General features: G+C 36.2%; 1 protein-coding gene across 5 annotated transcripts in view; it reads right to left on the reverse strand.

Moving 5' to 3' along the window:
* The window catches only part of COL19A1 (collagen type XIX alpha 1 chain), a 172,794-nt gene that overhangs the window by 46,729 nt on the left and 106,038 nt on the right, over nt 1-20,027 (reverse strand). For all 5 annotated transcript variants that reach the window (XM_015859135.2, XM_015859140.2, XM_015859137.2 and 2 more), the window contains one exon: nt 8,222-8,275. In XM_015859135.2, the coding sequence (XP_015714621.1) occupies nt 8,222-8,275 (54 nt within the window). The remainder of the gene's footprint in view (nt 1-8,221; nt 8,276-20,027) is intronic.

Below are 20,027 nucleotides of genomic sequence, written 5' to 3' on the forward strand. Positions count from 1 at the left end.
ATCCATCTGTCAGAGAAGGCAGAGATGACATTCACATCAGTTTTAATAGGAACCTTTTCTGGTATGAACTGAATCTTCTGCAGCATTTTAAAAGATTCCTTTCACTAACTCAAAGCACAAATTTTGATGTGGAAGCAGCTCCAGGTGTGACTAACCAGTTAGATTTTTGTACTCTGAGTACTGAAAGGGAAATTGAGAAATGACAGAATTTTCTGAGATTTTCTAGTTTTATTGGCTCTGTGAGTTTAGACATAGACAACTTTCACCTAGAATTTCAAAAAAAGGAGAACATGCTCCTAATCTAATGCAGGCTTAGGTTGGAGATATATGTATATATACATAAATTTTAAAAAATATATATATTAGATGTATTCTGCCACAAACCAGGCCTTCAATAAGATTTTCAGGTCTTTGAATCAGGACAGAACGCAAAAAGTTGAGTAAAAATCTCATGAAGTAAAACTGAAAATTTAAGAATCAGAAAATTATCTCTCTTAAAGCTGTGATTTAAATATCATTCAGTATGAACTATAGCCACTCATGATGCTGTAAGAAACATCTGACTGCATTAATGAGATAAAAATACCTGTTCCAGTCATCTGGTCTGAATGAACAGCATTTGACTGAGACAAGGCACAAAGGCAAGGCTTGTTCTGTTGTGTTATAATTAGAGACAATTTACAGGAACCTGCAGCTTTTGTGTTAGTAGGAAGAATGTAGCTGGCGTAGATGTTCCCTAAAGATTACTTTATGAAGCTGAACTCTGTTCAGTTTTGGGAAGGGTTGTTCCTTAAGACAATAGAGTCTGCTTATCAGTAAGGCTCTATGTCAGACATTAGAGATTAGTCAGAGAATTTAATCACAGATTTATACTTCTATAAGGTCCTTGTTAATTGTTCTATAAGCCTTGCTGTTACACACACATTGCATATGCTACAGAAGTACTCCGGAACACATCATAATAGGAAACAGAATAAAAATCTATTGACATTTTCTCCTATTTTCAAGCTAGATGCTCTGTAAAATTCTTAGAAAAAGTCAGAAGTCAAATTGCATCTCACCCATGACAGCAATTTGTCAAGATGAAAATGCTATTGGTGAGACTTCCTGTACAAGAACCTCTGCCAAACTCACAGCAGCACAGGACCAGGACTCCAATGAATTTCTGGAAAAATTGAGAAAGTGTCTGCTGACTTCACGTAGAGATCCGAGGAAAATATTGATCTGCTAAGAGTTAATCTGTGCAAATATTGCTGACAGTTTTACTGCTGAGTAGTAATAACGGTGTATTTACTTCTACTGTATATACCACACAAAACCTTACGGTGTCTCTCCATCTTTGTTCACTGTCACTGGAAGAGACACAAACCCATCATTTTAAAATTCATTTTATTTTGGAAGCGAGCTGTCACTTTAGATTTACAATGAAAAACAATATAAGTATTGTCATGATATTCTGACTGAGATGTTCTCTCAATGCTGATTTCTACAATTAATGGGAGAATTTATGCTCTGATATGAATGTTAAAGATGACAGACCCAAACTGGGACTGAACCACAACGGCACTCTATAATTATTCTATGTCTCCACCTTAACACCACAAGGTTTTAACAGGGACTCTCTAATGTGGCAAATGGTCAAAAAATCAGAATTTATCAGTGCTTGTCATTTGCCACCAAGTTGTCTCCTTCACTTCCCCTCCCCTCTTTCTCCCCTCCAGTGGAAAAACAGTAAAAACAAGTCTGCTGCAATAATAAAACAGAAAAAGGATCACATGCTCTATCTGCCACCAACTCTGACCTCTCAGATACTAAATATACATCATATAAATCATTTTTGACAAATTAGGAACCCTTTTGATATGTTGCTGTTTTGAGAAAATGACAAAACCTCATGATGCCCCAGAACTATCTTGTGACTGAGGCCCTGGGAGGACCTTGAAGTATATTTGTGTTGCATTCCTGACAATGTCACAGGCTTTGTGTTAGCCAGAGGTAAACCACCTCTCTTAGTTTTTCCATTTCCAAACATTGATGTAGATTTAATAATTCCATCAGTCTTTCCATAATAAAATGAACAAAAAGAATCATTTTTTTTTCTACAGCAACAGAAAATACTTTCACTCAAGGGAGTCCTCCTAAACTCTAGCTTCTGTCTTCCATTCCTTCTCATTTCACTCTAGTAATCTAGCTGCATAAGCCACTCTTGAAGTCTCTATAGGTGACTACACAACTGGTTTGCAAGTGAATAAGCAAGAAAATTAACACAGGCTAAAGAACTACTGTGCATGCAACTTCTGCCTTTTGAATGAGAATTTTGCACATCTGCCACTTTGGATGTTTTTCAAGCTTGCTCCTATGGAAATACCAATGAGAAGGTCACTTGAGCAGGGCTTCCTTATTTTTTTATCTTTTTTTTTTTTTTTTTAATGTTGTTTATTATGTTGAGCACTTGAGGTAACTGAAGCACACAGGGAATACACGCATACAGATAAGAACTGAAAATACATCCTAATTATTTATGAAAATTATAAGAAGGTTTCAGAAGTAATTTCCATTGTCAAGGTAGAAACAAACTGAAATTACGTTGGTTTAAAATGTACTTTCTTCCCTTAACTTCTGTACTTTGTTTGCACTCTGTGATTGCTGAGAACTGTACCCATTCTCACTGTCCATGTAGCAAGTGAATTGCAGTGGTTGTACCTCAAGAACAGGCCATTTATGAGAATGCAGCACTGAAAGTGACTCGGTGTAATCAGTTTATGCAATTATTTCAGGTCTACACCTAGTCTTGAAAATAAAATACCATTTGCTGATTACTATAATGTAAAAAACACAGAACTGATCACTGTAGTTATGTAGCACTGAAAAATTATTCCGAAGAGCAAAATGAATGATGTTGTTTGTCAAAACAGAATACATTACATGAATTAAATAAATAAATTACATTTTTATATGAATTTTAAAAACTTAAATGCATAGAAATAAATCACATGACCAGTTGTTGCCAGTCACTCCCCTGCTGCCTTTTAGGCATTTATGTTATTTTTCTAACATGCAGCAGAATGTCCAGCAATACCAAAAATGCTACTGACAATTTTCACTTACCTTTGCTTTGATTTTCTGTTTATTGTAATTAACTGATAACATTCATTCAATTGCAAAATATTGGTAGAATGACAGTATTTCCTGAGGCAGAGGAAATGAGATTTTCAACGCAAACTGCTGGCTACTTAAGATAACTGCGCTGGTGGCACTGACATACATATTGAATAAGAGGGAACAAAACTGTATGGAATTAAATGGAGGAACTCAAGTAGGCTGTGAACTTCTCCCCTGCCTTGTATGAAACACAGACAAAAAATGAACCTTATTTCAATTTAAGACCTTAAGGAGACTTCATGGTAATCTGTAAAGAATGATTTCATTGATAAAGACACAAAGTTCAGCCCCTTGCAAAGGAAGCTGACGAACCCTGGTGAACCAATTCTTGATATAAAGAATTTGATGCTTCAGATCCCTAGTTAAAGAAACTTCTGGGAACACAGGGAAAGTAAAGTATATTCATTCTGTTTGCAAACAATAACTTTGAACATTTCGATAGAAAACAGCAGAGATATAAGAGAATGAATAATCTTGATTGCAGTGTGTTAACCTATGATTTAGGTGACTCAACATTTATTTGTGTGCTCTCTGCCACATACAGCTTCTTAGACAAGATGACACTTGGCCAAATCATATGCTTCATGGCTTTAAATAATAATATTGATGGTACTTCTCTTCTGCAAAATAGTTACACTGGGCAGAAATCTTACTCTGACTCACCCCAGAGAATGCTGCTATGCTTGTAGAAGTACGTAGAACAATTCTAGCTTGCTGTTCTTTATTTTTGAAACAATTTGATGATCCACGGCAAGGGGAACTATTTAGAAATGGAAATTATTCTGTTCCAGCAGAGACAGAGAAAATTGGAACAGAAGAGATCAAGTTAACCCTTAGTGGAGAAACCAGAACAATTTCATTTTCTGTCCTACTTACTGAAGTAAAATAAAAATGTAAACTCCATACCTTAGAAAGGTTTCACTAAATCCACGTTGTGCCCTATACTATCCAGTTTCATTGTCAGTATCTCCCACAAACAACGAAAATATGCAAACCAATGCCTGTTGCCATGCAGTTTAGAAACACAATAGAATCCCTAGTTCACTAGTAGAAACACAAATGACCTTCCCTTAACAGAACTCTGAACAGAAGGCAAGCAGTGATTCCTCAGGCCTTGACCATCAAAAGAGCACTTTGCCTAAGCCTAAGGGAAAGTTACAGAATTTGGCGAGTGCATCACTAGGCCAACAGCATATAAATGTTAAGTTCAGACGCGTTCCATACATTTAACTACAGAAAGAAAAATAAAGGTATTGGTGATGTAACTAGAAAAATGGTGAATTAAACACTTCTTAAAAAAGGTTTGCTATACCCTCTTCTGTGATGCTAAGTCCTGCAGATATTTTTGTTAGCAACTACTGAAGAAAACTCAGTTCAGCTCTGCAGTGAGATCAAAATGCTGTACTGAGAATCTCATCTCAGCATTCTCTCTCTCAGCATAAGAGAGTATTTCTTGTTGTTATTTCGTAAAATCATTGCTTGGAATTCAATATAGAACCATGCATAATAACAGTATGTGAAAGAGACAGCATCTGTTTCACAGGATTTTAGAAGAAAATGTATGTAGGAAAATGTATGGAATACATTTGAAGGGTATGGAGATTTTCATTTCATACTCATAATAGCCAGAATATTTCTGAGGGAGAAAGGAATAGTGTATTTTACAGAAGCTTAAAACAGATCTCTGGGCTTTTTAAAAGGGAGGAAGCAATCAATAAGCACTAGAGGGAGCTGCTGTTCTACTTAAACCGTTTGGGCTCCTTGTTTTCAACTTAAATTGTTGTGCACTGGAGCGTGACGTGGGGGCATATATCTCAGCTTTCTAGTAGTGAAATTATATGTAGAACAGTACTCAAAAACAACATCAGAAACATGGATGCAATCCATGAATTCTGAACCTGAAGGGAATAACAGTAGATTTTAAAAGTCTACAATTCTCGATTCTGACTTCTGTGGGCACAGGATGTATCACAGAATTACAGAATCACAAGGTTGGAAAGGACCTACAAGATCATCCAGTCCAACCATCTTCCCATTACTGCTGCTACCACAAACCACTAAACCATACCTCATAGCTCCTCATCCAGATGCCTCTTGAACACCACCAGGGATGGCAACTCCACCACCTCCCCAGGCAGACATTCCAGTGCCTGACCACTCTCTGAGAGAAAAAGTTTTTCCTTATTTCTAATCTAAAGCTTCTCTGGTACAACTTGTGGCCTTATTTGCACCAAAGGAAAAAAATGACACATAGAAAAGAACTGGAAGAAGTTAAACAGAGTCCCACTTAAACCAAGTAGCTCAATCAACACTTGCCAATAGATCCACATTTCTGAGACAGTGATACAGGTTTTTAACCGAAGATGTGGAGATAATATTAAGGGACTGGAAACCTGCTAAAAACATCAATTTTACTGAGGGGATAAAAATCCCTAGAAACCAGGCTAGGTATCTGGGAGAACCGAGGAGGAGTTAGACTCGAAGAGTTAGACTAAGAATACAAAGTAAACCTTACTTGCTGCAATGCCAGAAGTAGCTGAAAATTAATTGTTTTGATTTATCAAATGCATACCCCTTGGTAACATCCAATTTATTTTATGGCCCTTTGGACTGCTCAGAATGTAGTTTACATCCCCCCTTCCCCATTTTTTAGCACTGTGTTTTATATCAAACACCTCAAGGATCCCAGCATCTGCTCTCCAGTGTCCTCAAGGAGGCAGAATTTTCCATCTTACAGTATTTTTGCTTTGTTTTGTTTTGTTTTTTGTCATTGCAGAGCACCTGGATGTTTTTCCAATATACCTCACAGCATGAACAGATAAGACCCATTATATAGCTACTCTAAAAATTAATAATTTAAACTTCCTTTTCTGAAATAAAACTTTCATACTTTTTAGAAATATCAAGCACCAAGTTTACTTTTTCTGGAGAAAACTCCAGACTGTAGTGAGCCCAATTTTCACATGTTAAGTCAGTTCACATGTTAAGCGTTTTGTACCCTATGCATGCCAAATTTATGATTGCAACCAGCCTGTGGGAGTGATAGTTCTGAGGCCAAAGAAGAGGCTATATCCATATTCATGAGGAGGCTGCCACTACTGTTAGAAGCAGAGGGGTGACAGTAATAACCATACAGCAAAATCCAGTGCGTTCTGAGCCTTAAAAATGAGAGGACAAATGATGAGTCTCATTAAAGTCTTTTGAGCATGTACAAGCTTTAGCACTTTAAATATGTGGATACTGCCAATGCATATTAATAAGCATTACTCCTTATACAGCATGCTTTTTGTACACTATTTTATCAGTCGTGGAAAAAGAATTCAAGATGTTGCTGTAGCTGTATCCAAAATAAGGACTGTATCAAGATGTTTATAACAGAAACAAACATCTTTACCCAATATTTAAATCATGTCTACTTGAGGAATGCTTGACTGATAAAGCAGTGCTGGGGTACAGTCCCCATACAGTGCTCCTTGAATGGATCCTACTGTGCTGAAAAAGGGGAACTTTGCATTGCTGTAGGAAAATCTGAAATAGTCTTAAATAATAAAAGTGCAATTTAGCTTCCACTCATATTGCTTCTGGTGAGCTTGTAAAAGGTCATACATCTTCCCAAGCCTGACCTGTAAGCACACCTATAATGGCAGAAATCTATAATAGACATACAGTTTTTTATTGGTTCATAAAAAGTTATGCATCTTGTCTCTTCTATGTTTTTATTTTCTACTTGTTTTTATTTTAAAGGCCATTTTTTCCATATTTGTATTAAGAAAAATTCTGCATCGCATCTTCTCCCTGTTTGGACACCCCTGAGCCTGCAACATCATTTTAGCATTAGTAACTCATGGTGTAAAAAACACTCAAACAAGGCTTCAATATGACAATGAGTAGGAGAGGAGGAGCAGGAGCTACTAAGTTGTATGCAGGATATGCAGGATAAATGAATATAATTATCAATTTCTTCCTGAACATTTTCTTTTTTTTTCCCCCAGTGAGAAAGGGAAATAACTGTGATTTGTGACATGTAAGGGGTGGGCTATGTTTCTATAGAATTGTAAATAGCATCTATTTCAATTTACTAATTCTATTTAATGCAGCAAGATTCTCTTCTCTAGAAATAAACCTAGAAGTTTTCTCTCTCTGTAAGCCTGAAGTACACAAATCAAATGTTTTGACATGCAAACTGCTGACCTTTATCTGTTTCATATAAGCAGAAAAAGGAATCATGAAATCCTTGTTTGATACCATGAATGTGAAGCAGCAGCAGCTTACTTATTCCACAAATTAACAGCTGTTTTATGCACGACAGCATTTTTACAATACGATATATATATACAATACGTATATACAATATAAAATATATGAATATGACAAAGTCTTCCTCTACCAGAAGAAGACTGCATTCATTATAGGTTAAGATGGCCCAGATTCATGCTTGTTTTCGAATCTGAAATCACGTATCTCTTAAAAAATAAATCCCAAACCTCTTAGACCTGAGTTAAAACCGTTAGTGCTTCATATTATAAATCCTTTCATAAAGTCATGTATTTCCTAATCTTTTTAATTCTTCAGTAAACTCATCTGAACCACAGCTGAGTGCTCATTCCAGTGCTGGGTATAATCCTCCCTGCCATTCAGGCAGTTGGCACACGCTTCACAAAGTCCTTCATCTTTCAAATTACCCCTCTGAGACAGAAATTATCCCATCTTCTACAGAGCATCACGCGTTTTGTAAAGTGAATGAATGCACAGTATTCCCATTTAGTATACATGGCTGGTCTTTCTTTGAAATGCCAGACATCTTCTGTTTCCTCCAAAGCAGTTAGCATCTTGGTTATTCCCTTCTGTATTGTTCTGCACATTCTCTCATGTTTGCGGACACAGTCCTTTTATCTCTGCTGCATAAAAAGGCTGGGTCTAGTAGCCATCTGATACAGCAGAGCACTAACCAACTGTTTTTAACTATAACCAGGCTTAGGAAAGCTGTTTAAAAACATCAACCAAAGATCCCTGTTCCAAGATGGGGTGGATATTTCCTGTCCCCTTGCTTGATACTCACAGGAGGTCCCGGCGGTCCTGGTTTTCCAGGGAGGCCTGGCTTGCCTCTTCTTCCCTGGAAACAGAAAAGAGCAGCAGATGTTTACAAATGTTACTGCTAATGACTGATCAGTAATTAGAACTTTGTTTAAAAGAAAGATTTACTGCCTTACTAAGTAGCAAGAAGTTCAAAAATTATCCAGACTGAATACTTACACAGGTCACTGCAACACCACCTAAGTTTAGCACTTCCAGGATTGCTTTTAGAAATTAGGAGAAATGGTGTCTTTGAATCTCTGTAACATTTCCTGTCACATTTTAAAGCGATGTCTCAAATGTGACCGCATATTGATACAGCATCCTGATGACATGTGAGTTATATTTCATCTGAATATTCCAGAGTTTGGGATGCTAAATTGTGTCAGAGCAGTAGTCTCTCCGACTCACACCATAAGTAAAAATGTGCAACATAACCCTATTAACAAACACCCCCATCTTTCTCCAGGATGTGAGAACAAGAAGAAAACGCTTGGAAATTTACCTGGAAAAACAGTTTATCTTCTTCATGCAATCAGTACTATCTGTATACATACTGCAAGTGCAACATCATTTGCATTAAAAATTCAGGTCCATAAAAGCCTACTTAAGTTAACAGGAGACTTTCAACACAGTCTGAAAAATATGCACATGTAACTAATATGATATTTTAGCACCGAACTCAATTGGACAACTGCTGTTTTCACACACACATTTCTTTTTAAGAAGATAACATAAAAATGGAAGTAATTTACAGTAATTTACATCCTTATTACCAAGCTGAAATCCAATGTGCTATTTTAGAAACAACAGCTGAGAACACCCAATATCTAGGTGTGATGAAAAAAAGAGAATTATGTGCACACTGACTAATTTTTCCCTTGCATATTGCAAATGTAAATGAACAAAAAGGATTAGGGGGATGTCCTAGTGAAAACTTGGCTTAAGAAGCCAAAAAAAGGAAAATGCTTGCTGACAGCATGCAATTAGAACATAGGGGATATTTCTGTAACTGATGTTTCCTACATCTAACGCTACTTCTGTATCTTATTAAATGATATCACACAGAGTGCAGAAGGAAACCTCAGGAACAGAGGGGTAAACCTCAGCCTAACTATCTAAAGGTGAAAACCCTAATGTGTAGAAACCTCTCACACTCTGCCCCTCATTAATCAAAAACTATCCTGTCATCATCTTGCTCTCAGTAAGGGTGGAAAATCCCTTCCCTCACAGCCTGCAGCTAACCAGCGTAATCCACTGCTCAGATGTCAGAGGTGCTTCTGAGAAGCAGGACACGAGGGTGTGAAGCCCTTCAAAGTGAAGAAAGAACCTAACAAGGGCTGTGGGGACACAGGACAAGTGCTCTGCCACCACAGTTTTATGAGTCAGTGTGTTTTAAGGGCAGTGTGAAAAAATAAATAAATTAAAAAATCAGCATATTTGGAGTGCCAAATTCCTGGGTCTTAACTAGCTGAGACATATGCTATGTGCTGAGCTGTTTAATCCTGTCAGCACTCGCACATGCAGAGCCACAACTGGGGCAGCGCAGGGTGAATGTTCAGAATCAAAATACGGCACCAGGTGCCTATATTGGGTTCAAAGCTCAGCACCCACCCCATGATATGTCCTCTGCTGGCTGGTAACAGAGCCTGTGCAGCCATGAGATGAACCAGAGCACGTAAATCAGCTGGGTTAAGGACAGCGCACAGAAAGCCCACTGATTTTTAACTCAGGTCAGCTCTGGATTCAGCTCACGGTGCAGACTTGTATTCAGCCACACATGAGAGGCCACAGTGCTGGGAAAGGTGTGTGTATACACCCCCCAAAAAAGAGACTGTTAGTTATCAGTGCCACCAACATTGCAGTGTGCTTCTTTGGGCCTTCACCCCGCATGCCAAAATCTCATTTAGATTTTATGTCTCACAGTTGAGATGTGTGACTTTTAGACTGATCTCTACTTCAGAAAGACAGATGGAAATTAATATTTCCCAGCTTTCTTGAAAGACAGTAAACTTCCTTGGGAAAGTATGAAAACCAGATTGAGATAATAATGTGAGTAATAAACAAATAGGAGCTGCTTCATGCTTTTGAAATAGTCCCTGTGAGTTATTACAATCTATACTGTTGACTTCTTGAAGCACCTTCCTTTTCCTGTTTGGTCTTATTTAAAGCATCCTGAGGAGACACATAAAATCACATCAGTCTAAACAAAGTATCAAGGAAGTGTCTCTGGGAAGAAGGCAGGGCTGTGACTGGCAGACACAACTGTGAATGAGGTGTTAATTACACAGGAAAACACCAAATATGCTCGGAAGGCAATTTTGCCTTTATTTACAAGATGAGCTAAAATGTGATTTATGACATATTGCCAAGTCAAAACTTGAAAAGCTTTCTGAAAAAAGAAATCAGCTATAGAAGAAATCAAATAAATGGAGACAGTTATTTGTCACAGTTGTCAACTGATTACCAGGACACTTACCTGCTGCAACAAAGAATAAACACTTGCCATACATTTTGTCCAATCAGTTTGTTATCAGTCATTATAGTAAAACAATCACACACTTGTGTTATTAGAGGAGCCAACGTAAATGCAAATACTGAAAATTGCACACAAAATGAAAATACTGACATTTTCACTCTTTGAGTGGATGAAAGTCTAATAGAATTCAAGTTATAAGCTTCTAGATTTATTTGTTATGTTTCTTTAAATCACATCATGCATTCTTCATTTTCTTTCTACTTTCACAGCCAGTGTCAAAGGTAGAACTTTTTTTTTCCTCACTGCTTCATAATCATAAACACACCATTATTAGTGTGAGCATTTCTGATCGAGCTGCTCTGTGGTGTGCAAATAATATCATAACACCGTGGATATTAGGTCATTCCTCATATCTTAAGAATCATTATAGCCAATGCAGTGATCATCAGAATGTACCAAAAAATAAAATGAATAAAAAGATAAAATATGGTATTTCTGAAGTGAAACATTAGCTTTTTTTTTTTTTTTCTTTTCTTTTTTAGAGATGCACACAGATCTTCACCTACTTCTTTGCAGTCCTGCTTCTCCATAACTTCCCAGCATCAGTATGGAAAAAAAACATATTAAAAGTAGAGATAAATAGTTATCCTTTTTTGTTTATAATAATGTGATTTAAAAAGTTAGAAGAATTTCTTTTGATAAGCCAATTATGTGCTTGCCTTGAACAGACCATGACCCAGTCTGTGATTAAATATTTACATTTTCATTCTAAGTCTTCCTTCTGGCAAGAAAGAACTGCAAATACCTTGGTGCCCTCTTGGGTTCACAGAGCGGGCAGAGCTTTGGCTCCAACCTCCCTTTTCAGAAGTGGGTGAAAGCCTCCTTGCTGTGTTACTGTGTGGCAGAGAGCTGACATATGCAGCTCAATAAACTGTTCCCTTACTCCTTTGCAAGTAGATGTGTAGAGATTAAAATGCACCAAAAAAAGCATTAGCTGCCTGAATAGTGTTATTTTCTGCACAGACATTATCTACAAGTGATAAAAGTAAAGTGAAATTCATTATCTTTGTTGAGTTTACCTAGCAAACATTCAGGTTAAAGACAACTAAAATAAAAATAACCATTCCAGGCCACACCAACTTAGAAAAATACAAGAGGTAAACACTGTCAACAGTTGTTAAAAACTATTTAGAAAAGCATATAAGGAAAATAAAAGAAAAAGAGTTCCTGACTATTTTCTTTCTTGCTACACATTTTGTTGTTGCTCTTAGCAATCAGTGTGATAAGAAGCTATCTAAATGTTACTGATATTTTTGCCCAGCCTCTTGACTCCTGTTCTGTACTAGTTTAGATAGTAAGCTACTTTCCTTTTCTCTTTAGGACAAACTTCAGCTATGATACAGACATAAATCATTCAAACAACAACTGCTTGGTCAGGGACAAAAAGAATGAAATATTAAAAACAGAATAAATGAGAAATTATATGCTCCAGCAAACCCCAGCTGAGTGCCTAGCTAAAGAACACAGTCAGCTGAACTCTTTATTCCTCTCTTCCTTCACCCTTTCTGTTAATCAAAATGACTTGACAAATTCTGCCTCACATTAGATTGAAAGCTCTTTAGAAGTGAGGCTCTGTGCATCTTTGCACACGCCTGTACCCTGACTGCAGCCTCTGGGCATGGCTGCAGCTCCAATACACAATGGAAGAATTCTAAATCTATATCGCAGCTCCGTGCTGTATCATATTACATCCATCTATTCATATATCTCTAAGTATAGAAGAGTAAGACCACTAATCCTAGTGCCTAAAATAAACTGCAGATTATTTTAGGACAAAATTAAGTGGAGTTATGTAGGAATACTGACAAGACTTATGAAATGGAATTAATAATTCAAAGAACCTATGCCTGAATATGAAGGCAAAAGTCTTTAATTAAGCCTGTGTGAATTTTAAAGGGAAACTGTTAATTAGCAGTCCCTGAAACACATCATCATGTTTCAAAACAGAAACTAGTTCTAGAGAAAGTAGGAAGCTGGGCTTTAAAGCCCTTACTACTATAGTTATTAGACAAGATTAATGAGGCTTATGTAACTTGTTTGCCAGGATAAACTGAGATCCTCTTGCATAAACCCTAAAAACAGACTGAAAGTGGGACAGATATACCCAAAACAGAAAGCAGATGCACAGTACAGACACTGATGTTAGTGTCCACTGTATGGCCACCTCAACAGCTTCTCAGGCACCTAACTGCAGTCACAAAGACAGGTTCTGAGTAGGTGTTGGATTGTTTCTCATGCACCCAAAGCTGCCTCAAGAAGTCTAACACAATCTTTAGTGCCTTCAGTAGTTCAACACAACTTTCCTTCACTTCAGCCCTCTCAGCTGATAAACACTTATAAACTCTTCTATTTTCCCTCTCTGTAGTAATTACCCTATGCTCCCAGCTGCTCGATGAATCCACCATAAACCCACTCTGATCCAGGGGAAGAACAGGTGGAACTGTGACAACACTCTACTGTATGGTTTCCCATGGGCTTGCCAAATTGCCACACCAGGGCACAAAGGCAGATGTCACATGGTGCTATCAGTTAGAAAGCCAGTTCAAGAAGTGCTGAAAAAGGAAGAGAACTAATCACAAAAATCAGAGCAATCACAGATAGAACCCTGCTTGCACCTCCAACTGTGCCATAACACAATGTTAGCATCTACCAAATGGCTTCGTGACAGGAGGCTTCCCCAAGATGTCAACAAGCTATTTAACAGGTCTCAGTGTGAAAATTAGATATCTACAACAAATGTGCAGTGCCAATGCAGTCATTATTTCCCACTGTGCTCTTAACCAAACTTTTGGTAATATTTAAGGATGCCTTTGACATTTAACTATCAAACTGTCCAAAAGATGGACTTAATGATGCTTATAAGTCCCTTCCAGCTTGGGATATCCTATAATTCTATGAACACTTTACAATACTGTTAATAGCTTTGTAAAGTAACTTTGATAGTGCTAGAATTATATATATTTTTAATCCTTAGTAATCTTATAGTTTGAATACTCTGTTGCCCAAATTGGAAATCCACCTTGTAGCCAGTGAAGCATTGGTTACTGCAGCGATGATGATATTAGGGCATGAATATACAAATTCTTCACTCCTCTTAACCTTGGCCTTGAGGTTATCTGATGGTAATGAACACAACAAATTAACATCTATATTAAATATTAAATTAAATTAAACTCACAGGAAATAAGAAAGCCTACAACTCGCATCCCACTAAGTCTTTCACAGAAACATAGTTTACAAAAGCACAGAGCACACAAGGTCCTGATCCTCTGTTTTGGAAAGGAAGTCATCAGGGACCTCCTTGCTAATGCAGAAGCATTTCTTCACTGAATGTTGGCTTTCTTATTTTAGGCATGATTTCCAATAGAGACTACTTCCTTTTATATTTATAAAATGCTAGAAGAGATTAGCTAGTACTCTTGATGTGTTTAATAAGTTCCAAAATAATGCTTAAAAAGGCACAACAATGCCAAGAAGTAAAATACTACAACCTAAATTCTGCATTGCTTCTAACAAACCTCTACACAGAATCAGTCACAATTATTCAGGTGTACCACAGAAATGCATTTTCAATACAAAATCACTTGTAGAGGCATTTTTCAACTACACTTAGATTTCTTAATTACTGAAGATGAATATCTTTTGTATTTTTAATAATTTAATTTTTAATTATAAGAACTAGTTTTCTATTCTCTTAAGTTGCTATACCTTTTGGTAAGAAATATTAAAACCAAAAACAACAACAAAAAAAGGCTGATAAAAAGTATTTGTAAAGTAGTTCAAAAGTTTTGAGATCTTAAAACTGAAATAATCTCTTTCCATTTTTCTCTGTACCCTACCTTAGTGGTCCTTTGCTTTTAATTCAGAAACACCCCAGCTGAAAATTGCCTCTCTCTTTTACAATAACCATTTTAGATTGTTACATAGCTGATTGAAGGAATGTACATGACTCCAACTTAAAGAAAATCAAACCAAAGCATTACATTCTTAAAAACAACTTACATCAAAGTCAGGAAGGACTGAGAAGATTAAAAGAGATTTCAAAACTCCAGAGCTATAGCTGTGATAAATATTGTTTGTGCTGTGCCAGGAGCCTAACCTACTATGCAGCAATTATCATTGCTCTGTAAAGCTTGTTTTACAATTGGTTGAATACAACATTTACTCACTGAACTAGAAAACAAATTATGTCAAAGAAAAGTTTAAGTTCTATAAATCAGATGAATGCAATCTGAATTTAAATTCATTTTTATATTTGTATGCCATTTTAAATAATTAAGTTAAGAAAATATAGTAATTCTCCACCCAGTTATTTATTAAGGAAAATGTTCCCCTGTGCCATAATAATTTTATTCATATTTGATTAGAGAAACTTGTAATCTCAGACAGTAAGTTGATTATTTAATAGGGAAATATTGCAATTTCACAAGCCCCCTCCAAATACTCCATTTTAGTGAGATCACTGTTGACACAGGAGATATTACAGCTCTAAGGATTCTTGGTTTTATAATACATTTCAGTCATCACTGAGCTAATGCTAAACAACCTCCTCCCTAAAGTATTTTGTATTATAAACATACAAATTGGAAATAAGGGAAGTTGTAAGGAAGTTGCTTCAAAAACATTTACTTCAAGACACCTGCAATTTCCTAAGGAATAGACTCAATAATATGGTTGTAAAAAAGATTTATAAATGCTTGAACTGACTTCCTCACTGGAACCAAGGCAACCACCATGGTGGAGCACTGGTTTGTTTAACTACACATGAAGCATTTCCAAAAATCTTGTTAATCCATAAAAACGAAGATGTTTGTCAACTATGCTGAGAGTAAAGTACTGTTTAGAGCTTCTTCAAGGATGGAGGCTCCATAATTTCTCCAGGGAATATATTCCAGTGTTTGTCAATCACCACTGTAAAAAAACAGGGTTCTATGTTGAGATGGAATTTCCTGCTTTTCAATTTGCACCCAGTGCCTCTTGTCCTGTCTGTAGGTACTGCTGAAAAAAGAGTCTGCCTCTCTCATATCAGCTATTTTTAAACATCCAAGTATTTATATACATTGATAAGCTTCTCCAGACCCTTCTTTTCTCCAGGCTGTCCTTATGTCAGAGATGGTCCAGTGACCTTAACCCTCTTAGCTGCCGTCTGCTAGACACATTGCACTAACTGTATCTTTCTTGGTATGGCTTTGCCAGTACTGAGTAGAGGGCAATGATCTCAATGATGGGCTAGTAATGGACTTTTTCGACATGTAGGTGGATTGCTGATTCATGGTCTGCTTGTCCAACAGGTTCCCAAGATCCTTTTCAGTACAGCTCCTTTCCATACTGTCTGGAATCAGGGCGTACTGATGCCAGGGGTTTTTACTCTTCAGAAGAAAGATTTGTTGAACTTCAGACAATTTATTTTTATGCAGTTCTCTGTCAATTTGCTAAGGTATGCTTTGTGAAGATACAAGTCATACTTTTGTTCTCAGCCTTCAGGAACCTCTCCCAGCTGACATAATCATTCGAAAACAATCAAAGGTCACCTTGCAATGACATCAGCGAGTGCTCAGCACATCTATGTGCAACCAGTCCGACTCTATTTCTATTCACTTTTCTTAAGTGCTTTCCTCAGACTGGGGACATCTTTCTTCCTCCAGACACTCCCTCTGCTTCCAGGGGCTGGGATACCTCAAGGCTAGTTTTACTAGTAAAATTCAATGCTGTGAAGTCTGCTGATCTTGTTCCACAGCTCTTTCACTTGGTGGTACAGTTCCTTGATAACTGCAAACCTTCTGCAGTATGTCCCAGCTTCAGTGAGAGGCCCCAGGCATCCTTTCCATCCCAACACTCACTGAGCTGCATCTTCTTTCTGAAGCTGTCTGTGTCCAAGAAACTGACAGAAAAGCAACTTCCACTCCAACCCTATATGCTTTCTGGCCATCATATCTAAGAATGTGTATAATGGACAAGGAAAGTTTGCTAGCCACTTGAAAGAAGTTCCCAGATTCTAAAAGCTCAGGAAGACATCAAGAAGATCTCAAAAAAGCAGAGCACAGAAACTGCTTCATGAGCTTCTGTGGATGTTAGTTGTATTTTAGGCCTCTTTGAATTTCAAAGAGCCTTAAAGACAGCAAATTAAGTGAAGACAGAGAATATCATAGAGATAAGATTTATCTATTTTGGATAAGAATACTTTCCTGGATCTTTTATAGTGTACCAAAAAAAACCCAACACAACAAAATTATTAAAAACATTTTTAAAATAGTAGTAGATTAGGACAAAGGTTTCTCTCATCACAAACAGATTTTTCACCTCTTCTTTAATTTTGCAGCTTCTTTCCACTATATTTACGATAGAATTATTGTTATCCAATTATTTTATTTTTATTTTACTTTATTAGATGGAAGAGCATGAAATACACTTAAGATACATGCACACTGTGATATATGATTCAGCTCACAGAGTAAAGGAGAAGCAAGGTCCATTTAACTACATTTAAAACAGTAGGAAAGGGAAAGGAAATTCAAGAAAGTCCTAGCATATCTTGGAAAAGAACTGAAACATGAAGGACATGTTACTGGTTTTGGTAATCAAAGGGAAAAGTAGAGGCTGAAGGGACAGGTATAACAAAGGAGATGTCAGAAGATGGTCCCGATATTTGGAAAAAGAATGGAAAGTAACAGATTTACTCTTATAAACATAACTAATACATTTAAAAATACTAGACTGTTAATGAATTATTTTGCCTAGAAAAATACATATACATTTTTCTACTAAAGCAAAGAAATAATATGCAGACAAATCCAACCTTAATTTATAATTGCAATAATTCTTCAGGGCTGTACCACTTCAAATTTTCAGTGGGTTTGGAGTTTTTCTTAAGCAGTGACAAAGAGATTTCAGGGTCTCAACTCCCTTGTTCTAAATGATCTGCCTACTTTTCATTTCTGTAAACATATTATATTAATGTACACCACTTTCTGCAAACTCCTTCATAACTTTGGGACATCTGGAAAGCATCCAGAGAGAACAGCTTGGACAGAAGATATTTCGCACACTTCTGTCATTAAATTCCATTGCTGAGCTATTTGTGTACTATCATTTAGAAGCCTAAGTTGTTTGCCTAAAGCACTAGCTCTATCATGGATCTTTTACATGTTTCTTTGAGTTTTTGACATACAACTATTAATAATGTTAATTTTTTTCAGTTCCTTAGATCTTTCTAAGTGGTCAATGATCTCTAGTGCACACACTTAACAATTCTCAATTTGCTATTAATAGTAGCTTAATTTGCAAAAGAACTGAGCATTTAAAAATACCACTGAACTGGGAATTAAAACTCAGTATAACAATGTGCAATGAAACTGGAAAGTGTAAAAAGTTCAGGTTCTCAAAGTTTGGCACTCAAACATGTTTATTTTTAAATGTTTTGAGGTGCATTATTTCTCCTTAAAATGTTGTAGTTGTAGCCCACAAAATGGGCACACTAGCATCTTTACAAATAAACAGTACATTGAAAAAAAATCATCAATTAACTGCTCAATTTTTAGCTTTAATGTTCAAAAGAGAGCCCATGACTAAACCAGTACTGAATATAATGTGAAAAACTTGAGGATCTGCTGGACAGAGGAAAGTGACATCGATAATTAAATAACAAGGAATATTTAACAGCCATTAGATACATACTTTCCTGTTTGCCATTAAATAGAGCAGAGTTCTTGATACAAACAGTATGTTATTGGGTAATAAAATGTATTGGAAATGCAAATACACATGGGAGTTGAATGAAGACTGCAAACTATGTTATTTATAGTTGGGTGGAGACGATCAGCAGAATAAGTATTGTGAATATGTCATGGGCAGTAAGATAAGGACAGATGCTGAGATTCTCAAGTCTCCAGTTCCTATTGTTTGTTCAAGGCAACTATGTGTGTGGCTTAGGTTATAAAACAATCATCAATCTTGTTTTTACATCTTCTGGAGTGAGATAGCAGTTAAATTTTATGTGTGGATAGGAAATGGCCATGATAAATGCACCAACCCCCTAGTTTCCACTGGGAAAAAAAAACAAAAACAAAAAGAAAACCAAAAAAACCCAAAGACATCTTGAAATTCACTTACACAAAATTGCAAATAATAAAACATATTTTGCCCTGAGCCTTGACTGCAAAAAAATGAGCAATTCAAACAGAAATGCCTCTAAAAAAACATTATATTTATAAATGTTCCTAAATGAGAAGAAGTAAACTGTGCATATCTGAAGATTTAACACTCCACACAAACACGCTAAAGCATGCTAAAACTGAATATCTGTAGCTTCCTAGTATTCTGAATATCTAACGGGGTAACGGTAAGACTTGCAGAAATTATAAAACCCTTAATAAAAAATCCATAATCCCATGTTTATATTTGCCATGTAACTTTTTTATTCTACCTTACTCTGTTGACTTTTTCTGGAAGGACTTACTAGTCTTACACTGAACTGTAAATAACCTCAGCTTCCAGCTTCATGTTTAACTTAAGAGAAAGTCAGTGCTGTTTTTATAACTTAAAGAAAATAGCAATGTAAAAAACTGAGTAATGGTTTGTAGGTCTCAAAACTCTCTCTTGAAGAACTGATCTTATTACTATTGCTAGAATTATTAAACTAGACTTTGATAATTATTCTGTTTGACTAAGGTCAATGATGGATGATATTAAAGCCTTCCACTTTAGATGACTTAACTGAAATAATAAATATTATGATACCCAAATTAAATACCTTCACAAACTTTTAGGAGCAGAGTAGATTTATAAACTTTCAAAGCCAAATAATTTCTTGATATATTAGGATCATAAATATTCATTATCTATTAAACTGAAATACCCAAGTCAGTAAGTATGGGAAAGAAATGCATAACAAACACATATAAATCCGTCAATTACTTCATTATAATAAAATTATCAATAACCAAACATTTATTTAATGTTTTAGGCATAACATTCAATGTTGTTTTTTTAGCTCATAGCATATCTGCTTTTTTGTGTGTGTGGTTTTTTTGTTTTTGTTTGGTTTTTATTTCTAATAGATACGCTAGGCATGGACACTGGTACAATGGCATCTACTACCAAACTTGGGTTCTGGTTTCTAATGTTGTAGATAATACTCCTGAATCCATATACTCCAAAAGTAGTAAGATATGGTCTATTCCTGTAATAAAATTAAAACTCTTGAGAAACACTAATATTCTTTCACTTAAAATTACAGTGGAAACGTTGCACAAAT

This window comes from Coturnix japonica, chromosome 3 (genome assembly GCF_001577835.2).
Source record: "Coturnix japonica isolate 7356 chromosome 3, Coturnix japonica 2.1, whole genome shotgun sequence".
NCBI classification, from domain to species: Eukaryota; Metazoa; Chordata; class Aves; order Galliformes; family Phasianidae; genus Coturnix; species Coturnix japonica.